The 14772-nt window shown below is 47.4% G+C and overlaps 1 protein-coding gene across 3 annotated transcripts in view; it reads left to right on the top strand.

Moving 5' to 3' along the window:
- Positions 1-14697, top strand: part of LOC109523970 (zinc finger protein 385D-like) — a 19161-nt gene extending 4464 nt beyond the window's left edge. The window contains exons 2-9 of one of the 3 annotated variants that reach the window (XR_002169874.1): positions 5922-6164; positions 9122-9273; positions 9401-9508; positions 10738-10915; positions 12092-12433; positions 12700-12908; positions 13195-13324; positions 13488-13590. Coding sequence is in view for 2 of the 3 variants with exons in the window: in XM_019883504.1 (XP_019739063.1) it covers positions 5922-6164; positions 9122-9273; positions 9401-9508; positions 10738-10915; positions 12092-12433; positions 12700-12908; positions 13220-13324; positions 13488-13718 (1568 nt within the window). In the remaining variant the exon portion in view is untranslated. Of the gene's footprint in view, positions 1-5921; positions 6165-6715; positions 7232-9121; positions 9274-9400; positions 9509-10737; positions 10916-12091; positions 12434-12699; positions 12909-13194; positions 13325-13487 lie in introns of those variants that run through there. The other 2 variants (XM_019883504.1, XM_019883505.1) reach the window with 2 other exon arrangements.
- The last annotated feature ends 75 nt before the right edge of the window (positions 14698-14772 follow it).

The raw sequence follows: 14772 nt of genomic DNA, 5'->3' as shown, positions 1-14772 counted from the left end.
CAAATTAAATGGCCGTTAAATTAGGGAGCCATTATGGCATTCGCCGCTCGGCTGATTTTTGTGATGTCCCCACCCCTCTCCCCACCGCCCCCCGGTCATGACTGAAACACGCTGAGGGAGCTTCTGTCGGTAGGCAATTTTGTCAAATGGCCACTTCTGATCACGGCGCCTCTGTCCGAGGCCGAATTTACATTGCAGGTCAAAGTAACCAAGTCCGATTTACTTGGTGGCTTTGCAAACCATTTGATACGGAGAAAGGACTTAGATTTCTATCACCGTGTTTTGTTTCCATTCAACCGAGCACATGAAACAAGGCTAAACCTTCAAAACATCAAACACCGACGTAAACAATAGCGTGACGGAAATAATACAAATATGAACACTCGATCACACGCGTTCTATCTTCTGGCATTTTGTCAAAACACAGAGCGATGATTGATAAGCTACTGAAGTCAGCCATTTTGCTGTGAAGCAGCCATTTTCGGCTCATCTTGGCTATTTCCAGGGGTCCTGTCAAACAAGCTCATCCTTTCAGATTTTGCAGCCAATTTGGAACCCCGTCGACAAGACAGGCGGGTGACGCAAAATTGCCAATCGTTGTTATTGCATTTGGGCTCTTTGTGGATTTCCTCACATTAATCTGTGACGTCTTTCCTTGCCTGTTGTTGGTACACGAGTCAAACCGGCCAGTCTTAGTGTGGATAAAACTCAAGCAGAATACCCGCCAAAGCTGGACCTGCCTTTTAATGAGAAGAATCTGCACGGCCCAGATAAGAATTGGATTCAACGCGACTGCTTTGTGTCGCGGAGCAGCAACGCTTTATTGTCCCCAAGCCAAACCGCCTTAAGGAGCCGGCGTGATCATTCAGGCAATTGCGTCCATTTACCCAGAGAGGGACCTAATTAAATAAAATCTCTTCAATTTAGCCCGTCAGGAGTCGGCATAGATAAAGACACTCGCAGGATGGATGGCTTTCTGGCAACGCCGCCGATTTTTATCTCGCGTTGTGATGATTTGGTCTGGAAAACAAATGACTGGATCGGATCTTTTCACCTTTGCGATGCGGTTTTTGCTGAAGGCGAAGGTCATTTCATCTTTGGGATAATTAATGGGTGGCTGAGAACAACATGGCCTGGACATACATGCTGTACGTTTGTCATTTAGCGTCACATTCATTCAGGGATCCTCCAAGAATATTTAATCCGTTTTCAAAACAACAACAGATTTTCCCAGAGACACGCATGCCGACACAATGGCCAAGCCGAATCGTGCTCCTTCTGACATGACTCATGAGGACGTGCCCTTTGACCTCTGATATTCAGTATGGCGCACATGAATGCGTCGGGCCGCGATAAAGCCTCGCGGATCGTTTGCCGTACAGTGGAATTAGAGCAAGGCGCTTGTTTTTGGCCAGCTGTTCAAAGGCAATCGGCATTCATCCGCTTCTTCCTTCTTGCCTTCCTTGCACACTCAAAATACAGACGCGACCCACATTGTAACCGGCTGCCCGAAAACATGCGATTTGCGACGTATGTTGAATCACTTGACATCGCTATCGCTGCAATATTTGAAGAATTGATATTGTTTTGATCTGAGGAAAGAAATCCATTTTTTTCATCATAGGAAACGTATTGCGCGTCTTTGCCATCTGCACGTTGAATGGGCCATTATCGTCATGACATATATATCATGACATGATATATCGCGCAGCCCTAATTGGAACCGTGAAATGTTCTGCCTGCAATTCGTATCTTTATTGTTGTTAATGTTACGGCACCAAAGAAGGCATTATTTTATGTTTTTTAATGAATCAACCAATGAATTGGTGATCGAATTTTATTCTGCCAAATATCAAGATGGGCCTCCCAAAAATCCCCATCACTTGGGCCTTGCTCAGAAAATAATGGAACCGCTTGACTTTGGTGCTTGTATCTCGTGAGCTCGGGCGGGTGTACCTAATGTTGTGGCCGGTGAGCCCCCGTCCTGTCCTATTATTAAAAGCGGACACATTAACGCTCCAACCATCGCACCGCTCAATGTCAATACCGAGCAGTAAATACACACCGGCTCCGTTATTAGATCTCAATATGTAAATCCCAGCGAGAGTTGGCTATAAAAAGCCACCCGCGGAAGGAGTCAAGTGTTCTTGGCAGCGATACAAGGGTGTGAACGCGCGTTTACATTTGGAAACAATCCGAGTGCAGAGCAGGGCTATGACACTTCCCGCCTCGTCCGCGCACCTCGACAGCTCCCGGAACGGCAACGCTGCCGCGCTGGGAATGGAGAGCGCGGGCGCATGACGCGTCTCGGATGCGCCGCGTTGATGGCGATACGGCAGCCTGTCTCTATCCCACTCAATAGGCGGACGCTAAGATTCAGCTGCGAGGCATTTCCTTCATATGGCTTCCCAAAATACTCGGGTGAATATGCAACAATGCAAGATTTCACCCGAGTCCATGATCAGGACAAATTTGTCAAAGCGAAATTGTCTGATTCAGCGCTGGTATCGGTGTTCCTAATGTTGTGGCTCGTGAGAGTTGAAGGAGTGTGTGTGTGTGTGTGTGTGTGTGTGTGTGTGTGTGTGTGTGTGTGTGTGTGTGTGTGTGTGTGTTCCACTTGAAACAGAGGTCACATCCCTTTAGCAGCCTTGGGGTCCGCCCAGATGGTCGGTGACAGATGCCCACAATTGCTGTTGTCCTTGGTCGGAGTGCAGTCCCTCCCTGCGGTTAAAAACAAACAAAACTTCCTCTCCAACGTTCCACTTTTTCTTGCACCTTTTCCTTTCCTGTTTTTTACTCAAATGATCTCGGGCCAATCAGCCATTGTGTGTTTGGCCCACTCCAGACTCTATTTGCATTGCGGTATAAATCATCTTCTTTGTGCGAGTATTTTCCCCTCGTCACAAAGCCATTGTCTGTCGTCTTTGCCCGACGAGCCTCTTATCTCCCCTCTGCCGTCGCGGCGCTCTTGTCCTTGGCTCCGTCGCACGTCCTTTACTCAGCTGGACGCTCGCCAAGGGGTTTTTGCCACCGTGAGGCGTCCGCTCGTTTAGCCCCCGCTGTGCGTCCTGTTACCGGGTAGCCGGCACGACAGCGACGCCTCCCTTGCTATTAAGCCGCGGCCGCATCAGACAGGGCATGAGCAACATTTGAACGACGCACCAAAAGAATGACAAAATACAACTCTGCCTTGACATACAAGTGACCCGACTTGCAAGTTTTGGTTTGGAGTAAGAGAGGAGACAAATTAAGTCGACCACGTAGATCGTAAAATAGTGGCCTCTGCCATACCCGAGTCGCTTTGTGTGTGTGTGTGTGTGTGTGTGTGTGTGTGTGTGTGTGTGTGTGTGTGTGTGTGTGTGTGTGTATGTGCGTGCGTGCGTGCGTGTGTGTGAGTGAATGTTGTCCGATAGCAGGGGTCTAATTAAAGAGCTGGCATGTCCCGAACCTGCTCAGGCTCTTTGTTTCACACCGCAGCTAATCTGCAGCTACACAGTGGTGCGCGTTATCTGCCGATGACCGCGGGGTGTCCGCCAGATGCATGTCGAGCCAGGACAGAGGCGTTAGGTGGGACACTGCCAATATACCAGCGCCCACCTGATACGGTTGAGCCTCGCGTCTTCAAGAGGGGTGGGTGCCCTGTCTCTTGCGCTATCGGCAGAAACAAGTTCTTTGGCGCCGTTTCCGCAACGGTGAGAGTCCCGGTGGAAACGGAGCGACTAAAAATACGCATCCACTTAACAACTCCCACTCACTGACCTAACAGTGTGAATCACTGCTGCGTTTGAGTTTGTCGCCATCCTGCAACCTCTGTTCACTGCACGGCCCATGTTTTAAGTAACGTTCTTCATCGTACAAAAGCATTCAAATCCAGTCACCACAACTTTGTTGCAGGGTGGCGGGGAGGCGTACGTTCAACGTCAACAATCTTCATGCTAACATATCATCCGTCGTGCCACAGATGGGGTGAACAATACTATTCTCTCCACTGTCTTGACATCGACGACTGTGACTGGAGTCAGCCACTGATTGTGTTCGGAATTCGGGTAGAAACTCTTGAAAGGTATTTTGTGGTTTCGACATCAATGCTACTTTTGTTTGCCCCTCAATGGTGTTTTGCATTGTGTGTTAGCTCTAAGCTAGTTTTATATATCCAGACAATATATGAGAATGTGAAAAAATGGTTTTAGAAAATGCATGCTATATATACATATATATATATATATATATATAATTTTTTTTATTCACCCAATGTGAAATGAAACAAGTTTTCCTCGCCAACTAAAGCGGTCATTTTCCAGCACTGCACACGTCTCGTATTGACAGCAGCCACGGGAAGTCGTGTTCGCCTGAAACGGTCCCATTTCTTGGCCTTTTGTGCTCAAATTACAGCATAATGGAGCCGCTATTTGTGTGCGACGAGGGTTTCAAACTCGTGCTCTCACAAAAGCCGCCCGGTTGCCTAGCGACAACTTTAATTATAGTCCACCTGTCATTCTGCGTTAATCAAGCTTCTCAGTACTCGCTCTGACTGTCGGGTTTGAGGAGGGTCTGGATGTTGGTTGAAGTAAGAGTCCTGTGTGTGTCAAGTGGATTCTTTGTGTCAATCAGTGACGTTTGCCTTCATACCACGAGGCAAAATTCAATTTCCAAATGTTCTTCGTGTGTGTGTGTGTGTGCGTGTGTGTGTGTGTGTGTGTGTGTGTGTGTGTGTGTGTGTGTGTGTGTCTTCCATTTTTTTCCCTTCTATTTTAATTGTTGTGACTGTATATTTTTTGGGCGGTGTTCAATATTCCATATGATCTGAAATGAAGACTTCAAGGTGTCCCCCTGTGTGAATCTGAGTGTGAATGTTCACCTGCTTGCTCGGGACTACCAACCATGACTCCGTCCCCATCTTTGTGAAACAGCTTGCCGGACGGCAGGACGCGGCATCCATCACTCAAATTAATCTTGGTGACGGATGTCTGGCTTTGAAGTCCGCCTCGCTGCTCGGAGGCAGATAAATTCCAGCCCAAACAGATTTCCATTCTGCTTTCATCTCTCCAGCGGACAAATTGAAATTTCTGCAAACTGATTTTTTGGGGAAGAGGGGTTTGGTGGGGTTTGCAAATGAAGGGAGATGTGGGGAGAAATATCAAATACGCCGGGGATTGTAATTGCGGCTATTATCGCATGGCGAGGCGCGAAAAGGAATAATTGAGTTCCACTTGGAGCAACGTTCGCACACGAACAGCAGATGCTGGAGCTTCAAACCACCATATATAGAAATATATAGAAACTAGCGACCAACCAAAATGTTGTTGTTTCTCTCCAAATATTTGAAAACTGCCGTCTACTACTGTGCGTGTATCCATTTGAAGTTGATTTTTCAAGCATATGGCAGCTATCTATATAGATAGATAGGGAGAGATTTTTTTTTTTTCCCCTGAACATTTTTTGTCCAACTCCAAACTTGACAAGCTCTTGGAGCTGGCCTACCACCGTCTCTGATATATTGCCCTGAATACGTGGCGGAGATACTGTTATTCGCTCTTAATGTCCAGCTCACTCTACTGGCCGGATTGTTCACATGGTGGCGCCGACCGCAGATTATTAGCAGATAAATCTAAGGCTGAAGCAATCACTCTGGTGTGATATCTCTGTTTGGGAAAAGAACGGTGGCCGTCAGCGCCCTCCATCACGGTAATGACGCCGAACCCGTGGAGTCACGTTGCCCCCCTGTGGAGACTTGAGCCACATACCACCCGCACACGCACACACACCTTGTCTGTGGAGATGGTCATCCGGGCGACGGGACTCTTGTTGGTTTTGGAAAGCATTTTCACTTGAAAAGGCTTTGTCAGTTCTAAATCTTGGCTGCAGAACTTTTGAGGAACACAGACCATCTTATTTCAATTGCACCTTTTTCCCCGCCCCAGATGGAAAGTGTCCCCGCCTTCCTGCCAAGAGTCAGGAGGAGAAGGAAGACGAAGAAGAGGAAAACGAAGCCAGGAAGAGGCTGACGCCGAGGGCGAAGCGAGAGCGGCGTCAAGGCGGCGCCAGTGCCACCGTGTGCCAGGTGTGCAGCATCCGTCTCAACTCCGGGGCCCAGGCCCAGATCCACTACAAGGGCAAGACGCACCAGAGGAGACTGCGCAGACTGGCCAAGGTGGTCGGCACGGGTAGGCCTTGCTTGCATTTCTCAAATATTTGTGCGTCATTCAGAAAAACGTAATAGCTGGCCTGCTAGCTCATGCCAGCTCTCCAGCGCGCGATGCGTTCCACAAGCACGTCGGTCTGTGCCATCAATCCGAGGAACAAGAAAAGTCCGTGAATTAGCCGGCCCAAGTTGACCAAGTCAGAATTTCTGCCACGTCTGTTTTGGAATCAACGTGTCTGCTGAACTGTAAATTGCATTCCGTCTCCCTTCCAAACTATTTACCTTGTATCACATCTTCATTTCGACCGGCAAATTCAAACGAGGAGGTGAAAATCTGAAGCCGCGTGCGCTCAAACTTGGACCTGTGTAACAGCAATGCTGGTGTCATCGATTCGAATGAGTTCCGCCCCCATCCACTGGGTGAACCTCAACACTAACACATCTGTTGTGCCAATGACTCATATTTCCTTTTAACCCCCTTCAACGCACACACACACACACACACCCACACACACACACTGTTTGCCATGAAGCAGAGCTGCATCTTGCGAAGAAAAAAAGAGAACACGAGCAAATCATTCCCATTGTTTTCGAGTAATTCCAGGAAGGAAAGACATTCAAGTCAAGTGTCCTCAGGGGAGCATGCAGGTGGGAATTCTGAATAGAAATCGGCGCTGGCAGGAAGGGGAGGAAGAGGAGATGAAGGATGTTTCTCTCTCTCTTCCCCCTTTCTCACTCACTCGCTCCATCTTTTGCGCTCTTACGTTCTCACACAGGGAAGAGGACACACTTGCTTTTCACGCACACGCAGCATCCCACTTTCCTCGTCTCAGGTGAAAAAAAAAAAAAAAACAAAGTTGGGGGGGTCATGGGGACCAACAGAGCATGGCGCTTTTTAATTGCTACGCGGTAGCGCCCGCCACTCCGGATGCGCGCCACAATGAGGAAGGACTGCCATTTCACCCGCGACGTTGTAAAGACACGGACGGAGACCAGCTTGGGATTTGCCCAAACTTCCTGATGGCAGTTCAAATGACGGAGGTTGAGTGACCAGCGGAAGAATCCCAAAACAAGCGGAGATGCTCTTAGGTAAGCTCAGTGGAATGCGGCGCTTGGCAGCGATGGAACAACTGCCCCATGAAAAATGTGCTCGCTTTGCCCATTCGCTTCCATTGCTTCCCTGCCAGCGCCTGCTTTTCCGCAGCATCCCCGCGCCGGTGAGGCCCGTTTCTTGGACTAATTGGCCCCTCTTATTGGGGGTAGCGGGGGGGCTACCTCACAATGCTGTTCCCCGAATGCGACGCATCATTTCAAGGCAAGAAAAAAAAAACACGTCAATGTCAGAGCAGACTGCTGCCAATTATGCCAATGCCTCCCTGAGGAAATATGGCCGGATTAGCTCGCATAATTGAAGCCTGTTAAAGATAAAAGCAGCGTGGGGAGGGGGCAGGGGGGTTACTCATTCATTTGTATATTTTGCCAGCAATTGGAATGGAATGCTGATTATATTTGGACTTTTTCTATTCAGAACTGGCTTACTTTGGCAAACTTAACTTTAAACGGCATACTTCAGATTCAGATGCAAAGTATTGAAGGCAGCTTGAAGCGAATGTTTTTTGACGGTCTCAAACTATTTAAATGACTTGCATTGACAACAACAGGATCGAAAAGCATTGATACTTGGGGCTGACTTCACTCGTGTTGGCAGCTTTTTCCATTTGCTTGCAGCATAACAGCCAAATGGCGCTTCACCGTGTTTGCTTTGAAACCTGGGCTCCACCGATACCCCTTTTGCACCCCCAAAAAACTTGTTGCTCATTCGGCCCCTTCAAATAACTCAACACGCAGTCATTACATTAACAGCAACAAAAGTGAGGAACGCGGCTTCGTGTAAATGTCCAAAGTCGGCCCAATGCCCTTATATGGTGTCACGTGACTTGTACTTGTCAAGTAAACCACAGATCCCCGAAAAGTCGACTCAAGTGCACCAACAAATATTTGGTCTTGGTTGCTTTGCACCACCGCGTCACATGCGACCCGATCTATGTTCTTAAATTCTCCGCCCGCTGAAAAGCAGTCACAAAAAGTCGATGGGCAAATGAGAGCCACCGTGAGACTGCTGACAGGGAAGCAGACTCAGACGGATGATCGCCGTGAAAAGAACCAAAGCTGCCATTTCCTCGGGTGCCACTCTGCCGCCATCAAAGCTTCTCATTTCCTCCATCTCTCCCTCTGTGGTGTTGAGTCACCCAGAGACTAATCTTGGAAATAATAGAGACTCAACCTTATGTGCTGTTTTTTTTTTCCTCCCCCCTCCCCTTCACTGCACTTTATTTTCCTCATAATCTTTTATACCCACTCAAAATGAGAAAGCTGGCCACTGTGACCTACACTCTGGGAAATGGATCCTTCTTGGATCCAAAAAGGGAGCGAATGCAGATTCGCGGTTAGTTATCGCTTTGGTATATTTCTATACATTAACCGTTGTAAAGTCTTCCAGAATACGTCAACCCCCCGCCCCACCCAATGTCACATTGACGAGATACGTGCGAGCGGAGCCATCTTTCACGCTTCTTGCAGCAACTCTTCAGGCCGCACACTCGCTGAGACTGGATCGGCGGTGCGCTCTCTTTTGCCCGCACCGAATGAACGCCCCAGTTATTCTGCAACAACTCGAAGATAATTGCGTTTTGTAACATGCAAAATGTTGACTCGGCCCCCCACACCTTTGTGTCACACCACCCTGTGTAAATGTCAGCGCTCGAATGTTTGCTTTGAGTTGAGACAAAGGTCACGGCGCGTGTAAATTATGAGCCATCGAATAGCGCTCAGGCCAGCGAAGTGTGACGAGCCGCTCACGCGGAAGGACCGATCCTTTGCCGCTCTTTTTCATTGATTTGGTGCGCGCGTTGCCCAGCGGGACGAGTGCGTGTCTCTTTGGACTGGCTTGACGACACGGGCTGATGTGTTTGTTTGCAGGTGCTGTGTCCCACCACCAAGTCCACCCGCTGCTGGGTTCCTTGCCCCTGCCGGGCCGAGCGAGCCTCCAGCCGCACAACCGCCTGGAGCAGTTCTTGCCCCTCAGGATCAGCGCCTCATCGCCCCTCAGCCTTTTCCCAAATTTCAACGCGGTGAGATTCAGTCGCCCGTGCAATCGTCAGAACCAAGATGGCAATAACGTGGCCGGCAAACCGTCTGTCCATTGCGTTCCCCCCCGCCCCATACTAAACTCGTCCAACCGAAAATGTCTTTCCACAGATGGATCCGGTGCAAAGAGCGGTGATCAACCACACCTTCGGCATCGCCCCACCGAAGAGGAGAACGACCATCTCCTGTAATATTTGTCACCTGCGCTTTAACTCCGCTGTAAGCGCCCAGCTCCTCTTTTGCACATCTCCTACGGTCTGTCACGAAAAATATTCCTGAGGCGGCCTTTCCTTATCTTTCTTCCGTTTTTTTCTGGCTTCTGAGAAGAAACCAATCAGCGTGTTCCTCTTCCCTCTCCTTATCGCACCTTCCTCTTCACATGAATTCAGCACGGTTCATTTTTTTTCATCCATATTTGCATTTATATTGTTAGCTCGCCCAACAAAGGCCCCTCTTCTTTTTTTAGCAAGTTGCGAGGAACGGGGACACATTTGCGATGATGTCCTCATTTGCCTCCTTTTTTTTTGTATTCTAAAGTGCGTGAAAACGCCACCTAAATATCCATCTTGAAGAAGCATTTTGAGGCATTGCCTCCTTTCGATTGAATTTTTCCATGTTTTCATTCTTGCGACCAAGAAATGGGCCCTCGCTACAGCTCGTGCGCCGAGATGAGCTCAGAGGGTCACGTGAGTGTTGACAGACGTTAAGGCAATTTGTGTCACACCCAATCAGTGGAGAGATGAGCAGATCAGCTCGGGAAGACGGTCGGGAGATGCCACGACTCCCAACGGGGGCGCTCGTTTGCGAGAACATTGATGTTCAGGACGACCACGCGGGGGCTCCCTCGCGCTCAAGCGCCGACTTTTATTATTTGTCTCCCGGCTTGCCGACGAGATGGAGCAGATGGAGCCATTGCACTTAACTGATTTCAGGCTGCCCCTGGCCAACTAAGTCACCCCCGTGTACGTTTGCTCTGCTGTTGCGTGTATGTCTCACTGGTGGGAAGTAACAAAGTACAAATATTTTGTGGCTGTACTTCAAAAGATTGTCAGGTATCTGGACTGGACTTAACCAACATTTTCAAATGTAAATTCTGAAAACCGATAGCTGTAATTTCGAGTTAGACAACACAACGTCAAAATGCAGAGACTTGTTCACTTGTAAGGTACCAAAACAATTCGTGGTGACTGCGTTGTCTTGTGACAGTCTAAAAACCACAAGCTAAAATCATGTGCATTTTTTTTTTTGTTTGTGCTATAATCATGAGCTCAGCATTAGCAGTTTTTACTCGCCGCTTCACAATGTTATCATTCCTACGGGAAAGAGCTGTTTTTCCTGCACGAATGCTAGCTAGCTCTTGGTAAAAAAAAAAAAATTATCTGTACTTCTACTTAATGTCATACTTTTGCTACCTCTGAAATGTGTCTGTGCGTGCGTGGCATGACCAGAACCAGGCTGAGGCCCACTACAAGGGTCACAAACACACTCGCAAGCTGAAGGCCATCGAGAACCAGAGGAACCGGCAGAAGAACAAGCACAACCTATCTGCAGCGGAGAAGGAAAAGGAGAAGGGGACGGCGGGAGCAAGTGGACCACCAACAGGCTTGAATTCAGACGAAAGAACAGGTACTACACACACACACAGACTTTGGGTTTGAAGGGGGAACCGGATTCCATGCACCTGCCCAAGCTAATATCCATATTTTGAAAGAGCCCACTCTCCCTCCTCTAGGTGATGACTAGTAATTGAGGCAGACGACGATGAGATGCCAAGTCTTGTCGCTGCCACCGCTGACTGATTAGCAGTTATTACCTGCCCTGCAATCATAGCCTCTGTCGCATGGCTAATTGCCCCCATCCAGCACAGACGCCCTGCAAAGAAGGGTTAGAGCACACGCAAAGAGCACCTGGAAAGCCTGGCCGCTTTTAGCTTTCATCACTGGCGCATCTGCTTTTGATTTTGCGACAGGGTGCGATTGTGGCTTTTTTTTTTCATTGCTGATTTTACATTGACTAGTTGTATCAACACCTAGCACATTGAAAAACAAAGAAAACATTGACATTTTTTCATATGTCAAGCAATGCTGTTTGAATACAATCCTGAAATGAAGCGCACGTTTTGTCCGCTCCTGCGCCGCGTCCATATCAACACCGACCGCAAATTCAATGAAAGCAACAAGGGATCAGAATGAATAACAACAAAAATATACACATAATGCAAGAAAATAGTACTGTGTTCATGAGTTAAATGCGGTGTTTGTATTAAATCTACACTTCAAATACCGGTACGTTTGGATAAATACAGTATTTGGATGCAAATCTAAATTTCAGAAGTAAATCTGAAAACACATTGAATAAATGAAAAGGAAGGAATATAACAGAAAAATCTCTCAAATATGTCCATAAGGATCTCGATAATAAAGTTTTTTTGTTTTCTATAATTAATTTTTAATTTGTAGTGCACCGTGCACAGCGGTTCGCCGTTGTTCTTCATGCTGCATGACTACAACTTTCTCCAATTTTTTTTTTAATGTTGTTCATTTCCCGACGTCCACATAATGGTAAGCTCCCTCGGTTGCCATGGCGCTTGATCGATGTGCCGTTGGCCATACAGCGTAAATGAACGACAGAGACGTCAGGAATGATGGATGAGCTGAAAACACACTCATCAAGAATCAGATGTAGAACAATATAACTGATGGGTGGGGAAAAAAGTCACATCAGTTGGTTCTTGGTTTTATCGTATCAAATACACCCGGGGTGGACTCTTTGTTATGCCTGTGCGTGTATATATGTTTTCAGACTTACTAAGCGTAACGCCACAACCGGAAAAGCGCCATGGGCGTTCCCCGGACCCCGCTCTCTCCAGTCCAGACACTTCTGCAAACCACTCTCCTCAGCTGTCCCAGAAAATGGCTCACAGCCCTCCGCTTCACCATTCGACGCGAGAGGAGACACCGATGGAAGGCTGCAGAACAGCTCCCGCTTCGGCAGCGCAGCCCGACCCTCGGGGGCCTCCTGCTGGCAAGGAAGAGAATAAGGAGGTGGCGGTGGAGGAGAAGGAGGCCCACAAAAAACAGCTCCACTGTCCCACATGCAAAGTGACGGTGAACTCCAGCTCCCAACTGGAAGCTCACTGCAGTGGTGTGTATTAAATCTGGACTGGACATGTCCAACACAAGGGTGGGGAATCTTTCTCCGCTTGGGGGGCCATGTCACTTTTTCAAAATTCTGACTCGAGTCTCACTTTACCTCATCCATTGACAAGTATACGAGTAGAGTTGCGTTTTTTTCTTTGTTTTTAACTGGGACGGGTCGGAGAGAGTCTGATGCTACTCAATGCAATGCTACATTTCACTCATGTGGGCATGACTCTGGTCCTGCATGCCCTTTGTGTCTCTTCTCACCAGGCTCCAAACACAAGCAGATGCTGCACAGTCCCAACAGCAGCCAGTCGCACCGCAGGGCGAAGAGGGTGTCCTCGCCGAGACGCCCCTGCCGAATAATTAAGCAGCGGATGGGCACCAACCGGGCCGGGGCGGCGACGGGCTTCACCGGCCAGCGTTTTCACTGTCAACTGTGCCAGGTGGCCGTCAACTCGGAGTCACAGCTCAAACAGGTCAATGGCGCTGAGAGTTTTCAGCAAAATGCTTCAAAAAACACTACTCACAAAAAGGGTGCTTTTATTAGAGCACAGCAATTTGTGCGGAAAGTCCTGCAAGACTGACGCTTGGATGTACATTCCACATTTTATGGACTGTTAAATGAAGTTCACCCGTAAAGCTTATACAGCAAATCTGGTTCATCCTGAAATCTCACCGGACTGCCCAATGTCCCTAGCTTTTTGTAAGTAGTGAAAGAAAATGTCATTTTCACCCATCATAAATCACGGGCGTTTTTTTTTGAATGTCTTCAATATGTGTTTAACAGCACATGAACAGCAGGAGACATAAAGAGCATTTGGCCGGGAAGCCTGTGAGGGTGAAGGCCAAAATCACACCCTATAATAAACTGCAGCCCAGCACTGCATTAGTGGTAAGAATTATACATTGTACATACATATATATGTTGTGTTTTGTTTTTGTTTTTTATTTTTTAATATGACAACCCCCCCCCCTCCTCGCAGTACTTGGTGTCCAAAATGTAGACAACCACTGCCCTCTGCTGTCCATTTTGAACGATGACCTTTGTGTTGCAGACGAAGCTGGCCTTGCAGAAGCAGCTGTCCAAGGCCCTGCCGGCAGGGTTCTTGAGCAGCAGCCTCAATCCCGCCGCTCTGTGCACTTTGGCATCCTCACCGCTGGCACTACGACTTCCGCAGGGCCCCACGGCCATCATCCACAATCCCTTGATAAGCCCCGCCCTTTTTAGGCCTGCTCCGGGACCCCTCAGGCCCACACACCCGCCCATTATTTTCTCTCCTTATTGACAATGAGGACAAAATGCCACATTTGACACATCGTCAATACAGTCTGCACACGCGCCAACTCAATACAGTGCGTCTTTGACTTATGGGTGTCCCAATTGACAAGTAGAAAATTGCATTCTACCACATTGCAATGTCTATTTCAATTTGATCAATTGTTGAGACCTAATTTCAATGGGGGAAATCTCATTTCATATATGAGAAAATGGAGCTCCTAAGTCAAGGTGAAGGTGAAGGACCATCACTCAACCGTTTGAGTGCATGTTCCCTGGGGTCTGACCCTATTGGAAGCCATAATAGTGAATATACTTTGTTTTATTTACCAGAACAATCTGTCGTGACACAAGAGTGCCCACCAATTATACTTCTGTTGCCAAATTTGAGAGATTTCTAGTTGTACTCCGGGAAAACAGTATGATTCCTGGATTAGACTCCGTATATCAATCACATGTCTTACAAAGCACAAAGCAAAAAAAATAAAATAAAAAATAGCTGAGTCACTTTGCATTGTAGGGTCGTCATCATCAAATACATACCGGTAAGTTCTGTTTGTCTGTCTGTCTTTCTCTGCCGTAATACAAAGCCAAGAACTTTCACCATACTTGATAAATGCATTTTTATTTCATTTAATAAGAGTGTAAACTATATTTGACATGAGCCATTAAAGGAGGGGTGGGGAACCTTTTTCCAAATTCTTCAAACGCTTTCCTGTTATGCTTTTTGCGCAATATCAAGACACAAGATGAGAAAAATCCAATTTCATGATCTGTGCTCTACTGTATCTGTCTGTTAAATGTTTTTTTAAGAAGCTTTTCCATCTTGGCGTAACTATCAAGTGCAATAATGTAGGCTACAATGTGATAAATGTGTTCAAGTGTGCATAATGTATTCATTTTTCTGTAGTACTGTTATTACCCAGTTACGGTTGCGTTTATTTTCCCTGCATTGAAACAATCAAAATTAAAATATATTCTTATTCTTATTTATAGAATTCTTTTCGACCCAGTAAATCTGAACCTATTTCATTTTATGTTATGTATGTTCAGCTCAACAAAAT

This window comes from Hippocampus comes, unplaced genomic scaffold, assembly GCF_001891065.2.
Source record: "Hippocampus comes isolate QL1 unplaced genomic scaffold, H_comes_QL1_v1.1 scaffold367, whole genome shotgun sequence".
Classification (NCBI taxonomy): domain Eukaryota; kingdom Metazoa; phylum Chordata; class Actinopteri; order Syngnathiformes; family Syngnathidae; genus Hippocampus; species Hippocampus comes.
Note: the sequence above shows the minus strand (reverse complement) of the source record. Positions and strands in the feature narration are given on the sequence as shown.